The sequence below is a fragment of the Impatiens glandulifera genome, chromosome 5 (assembly GCF_907164915.1).
Source record: "Impatiens glandulifera chromosome 5, dImpGla2.1, whole genome shotgun sequence".
Lineage (NCBI taxonomy): Eukaryota > Viridiplantae > Streptophyta > Magnoliopsida > Ericales > Balsaminaceae > Impatiens > Impatiens glandulifera.
In genome coordinates, this window is record NC_061866.1 from 53,020,558 (window position 1) to 53,024,674 (window position 4,117).

At 32.5% G+C, this 4,117-nt stretch overlaps 1 protein-coding gene across 1 annotated transcript; it reads left to right on the forward strand.

Moving 5' to 3' along the window:
- Window positions 1-808: 808 nt before the first annotated feature.
- LOC124938292 (tyrosine--tRNA ligase 1, cytoplasmic-like) lies at window positions 809-3,332 on the forward strand. The gene is made up of 10 exons (XM_047478712.1): window positions 809-967; window positions 1,098-1,245; window positions 1,323-1,612; window positions 1,702-1,798; window positions 2,095-2,200; window positions 2,283-2,365; window positions 2,464-2,609; window positions 2,686-2,791; window positions 2,956-3,015; window positions 3,109-3,332. Exons 1-10 carry the CDS (start codon window positions 855-857, stop codon window positions 3,127-3,129), a joined length of 1,170 nt encoding a protein of 389 aa, XP_047334668.1. The 5' UTR covers window positions 809-854; the 3' UTR covers window positions 3,130-3,332.
- Window positions 3,333-4,117: the final 785 nt, after the last annotated feature.

The following is a 4,117-nucleotide window of genomic DNA, read 5'->3' on the forward strand; positions in this document are numbered from 1 at the left end:
ATTAACTTTAAAATAAAATAAATTTTAATTTAAGAAATTTGTTAATATTTAAAATTAAATTAATAAAAAATTTAAATTGTTTTGAATAAAAACAATTACAGTTTCAAATATAATTATTTATTAATAATTTATAAAAAAAATATTAAAAAATTTAAATGGTGAATATTTAAAAATAAATAATATATCTAAATATATAAAATATTATTACAAATTTAATATATATATATATATATTTATATTAAATAATTAAGAAATTTGATGAGATGACACTGAAGCTACCTTAAAAAATAAAGCGCTTGTGGTACTTTTAATTTTTTTTTTTTTGACGAAAATGCTCCCGTTGCGAGACGTAACTGGCATTCGCGGGACGTAACCGGTATTCGCGAGACGCAACCGACATTTGCGAGACGCAACCGACATTCGCGAGACGCACCCGACATTCGCGAGACGCAACCGGCATTCGCGAGACGCACCCGACAATCGCGAAACGAAAAAAAAAATTGAAAAAAAAAACCGTCTCGTGAATGCCTGTTGCGTCTCGCAATTGAGGACATTTTGCGACAGGGACAATTTCGTAAAAAAATATAAAATGTCACCATTTTTTTTTTGTATTCTTTTTTTTTTGTATGATGGGTCAAAATGTCAAATAGCCTAATCTTTAATGCCATTTAATCAAATCTCCTAAATAATTTGAGTGTTTAAACATAATCAAAATAAGTTGAATATATAAAATATACTTTAAAATAAGTTGAACAAGCTGAATGGAATAAGTTTATTATAAGCTGAATCGAACTAAACCCTAATCAAGCTAAAACCTATCTCCGTTGAGCCGAAAAAAAGAGATAGGTCAAGCCATGGAGGATAGCAGGGATATTTCGGCTGATCAGACGACGACTTCTACTGAAAAAATGGCATCACTGTCAATAAGCGAATCCACATCTTCCAATCCATCCGATTCTTCCTCCGGGTATGTTCTAACTCATTTGCTCCACTCCCTGCCAATAAATTATTCATTTTTGCTGATATCGTTTTTCAACTTGATATGATATGATATTGATTGAGTTTGGAGCTAAAGAATCTGGATTTTTATGTGATAGGATGAGTGTAGAGGAGAAATTCAGGATTGTGAGGAGTGTTGGGGAGGAGTGTATTCAAGAGGATGAGCTGATGAATCTTCTTTCCAAGAAGCCGGAACCCATTTGCTATGATGGGTTTGAGCCTTCGGGTCGGATGCACATTGCCCAGGTCCTTTTTTTGATTTGTTCAATTATTCTCTCGTTTGCTTGAAGATTCCATTTTTCTTGTTTGAATGATGAATATAGGGGGTAATGAAGATAATCAGTGTGAACAAGTTGACCTCTGCTGGCTGCAAAGTGAAGATATGGATTGCAGATTGGTTTGCACAGTTGAACAACAAAATGGGAGGTGATTTGAAGAAAATCAGGACAATTGGGGAGTACATGATCGAAATATGGAAAGCTGTAGGTTTAGATATGCAAGGAGATAAAGTGGAGTTTTTGTGGTCTTCAGATGAAATCAATGGGAGGGCACATGAATACTGGCCTCTCGTGATGGATATTGCCAGGAGAAACAAGCTTCCTAGGATATTGAGGTATCAAGTGTAAAATTGGAATTGCTCCTTTTAGTAATTTATATTCCAAAACTTGAAAAACTAAAACTAAAACGGGCATCTATTCCCAGGTGTGTTCAAATTATGGGTCGCAGCGAGCAGGATGAGTTGACAGCAGCTCAGATATTTTATCCTTGCATGCAGTGCGCTGATATATTTTTCCTTAAGGTGCCTGCCATTGTTTCCTCATTAGACATGATTCTCATTTTCTTCTTCTCACTCAATTATATTACACTTTGGTAGAATTTCTGGAAGTCTTATCTGTTGATCAGTCAACAAAGGAGTTACTGACTCTGGCAATTTAACTAATTTAGATTCTTGATCTGGCTTATTCTAGCATGTTGATTTTCCTATCAGATATTGCTTGCTATACATTCGAAGGGCCTTGAAAATAGTAGTTTTAACTAACAACCACAAAATTTTATTTAAAAGTTGCATTGACACATTATCCTGAATCTCAACAGGCTGATATCTGTCAGTTGGGTATGGATCAGCGGAAAGTGAACGTTCTTGCAAGAGAGTACTGTGATGACATCAAGAGGAAGAACAAGCCCATTATACTCTCCCATCGTCTGTTCCTAATTTGATATCTCTCTACTTGTATTTTGTATGTTTTTGATTTGTGACGTTCAATTGTGTATGGATTCTGCAGATATGCTTCCGGGTTTGCAGCAAGGGCAGGAAAAGATGTCAAAAAGTGATCCATCATCTTCAATCTTCATGGAAGATGAGGAGGTATTGCAACATTAGGTTATATCTTTGTCTTTGTTGAAGTTGTAATATTAAAATGGATGATGGAATATGAAGTAGGACTTTTGAATAATTTGTTGCAGGCTGAAGTAAACTTAAAGATTAAGAAGGCATATTGTCCTCCAAATGAAGTTGTAGGAAATCCATGTTTGGAATACCTCAAGTACATAGTTTTCCCCTGGTTTCATGAGTTCAAGGTTGAACGTAGTGCCAATAACGGTGGTGAAAAGTGAGTCATTTCTCTTTTGAGTAGTATATGCAGGTTTCATGAGTGTTTATAAGTTTGAAAATTATTTTTTTTGCAGGATCTACAAGAGCTTTGAAGAATTAGTAGCAGAGTATGAAAGTGGGAGTTTGCATCCAGCTGATTTGAAACCTGCATTATCAAAAGCAATTAATACAATACTGCAGGTAAATTAATTGTCCTGCTAACAAGTTTTGGTTTTGGTTTTTTTTGGTTTTAGTTTTGGTTTTGGTTTTGGTTTTGGTTTTGGTTTTGGTTTTGGTTTTGGTTTTGGTTTTGGTTTTGGTTTTGGTTTTGTTGATTGAGATTTCATTTCTTTTCGTTTTGTTAGCCCGTCCGAAATCACTTCAAGAATGATCCCCAAGCAAAGGAGCTATTGAAAAGAGTCAAGGTATTATGGTGTTTCAAACCGCCTCTGTTTAATCTTCATATATAGAATTAAAAGATCATTGTGTTGAACATATTACTTATTTGTTATGTACAGGGCTACAAAGTATCAAGATGAGACAGAAGAAGAGACTTGTTATTTTGATGGCTGGAGAGGAAAATGAAGTTTTACTCTTGTTTGACTATTTACTATTATTGTACAATCTATGAAAACATGTTTTTATTTTTTGATATTCAACCTTAAATTTTCAATGTTTTTTGAATTGTTGGACTCCCTGGCTCTTGCTATCTTAATAATCTTGATCATTAACCTGGTTTCTACTTTCTTATTCCCTCTTATAAATGATATATTTACCCCCCTCATTCTATGAATGATTTCTAATTTCTTATTCCTCTTAAATTCATTTTCTCAAAGAACATAATAATAAGCCCTTCCTAATTTTTTTCTACTCTTTAATTCAAACCTTTTCCTGATGAAATTGAACACGTGAGTCTTTCCTAATATTAGGTACTAACAAAATAATTTGTATTAGTAGTGATATTAGCCTTTCCTCATATTGTTTTCTCCTTATGTCAGATTATTTGATATAAACGATTTAGTATGAGTAAATTTTGTCGTATTATGTCAGGTTAGTTGATATGTTTATAACTACTTGGATTTGTCTATTTCTCGCTTTTATAGATTTTAATAGTTAGTAATTAATTTTATAGATTTAGTAAATTGAAGTGAAAACATGTTATCCTTGTGCTTATGTGACTTTTTTATTTTATTTTGCTATATTATGTTCGGTTATTTGATACGTTTATAACAACAATTTATCTCAATCTGGTTAGATTTATTTAGCTAGTAATTAATTTTGATTTTGCCTAAATTTAGTCATTGAAATTACATGTTCTCGACTTCTTAAAGTTTTTAATTATTTTGTCTTATCATGTCTAATTATTTGACAGGTTTATAACTATTTAAATTTGTCTCTATCCCGTTTTTATTAGATTTAAGTAGTCATTGATTAATATTGGTTTGACATAGATTTAACAATATAAGTGAAAACATGTTCTACTCGTGATGAAATTTTTTATTGATTTTGTCGTATTATGTTTAGTTA

What these genes read in the sequence shown, in the direction of transcription:
- LOC124938292 (XM_047478712.1), top strand. Translation starts at nt 855, where the DNA reads ATGGAGGATAGCAGGGATATTTCGGCTGATCAGACGACGACTTCTACT. An exon ending in CCATCCGATTCTTCCTCCGG is followed by an intron (nt 968 to 1,097) that starts GTATGTTCTAAC and finishes TTTATGTGATAG; the next exon opens with GATGAGTGTAGAGGAGAAAT. An exon ending in GCCAATAACGGTGGTGAAAA is followed by an intron (nt 2,610 to 2,685) that starts GTGAGTCATTTC and finishes TTTTTTTTGCAG; the next exon opens with GATCTACAAGAGCTTTGAAG.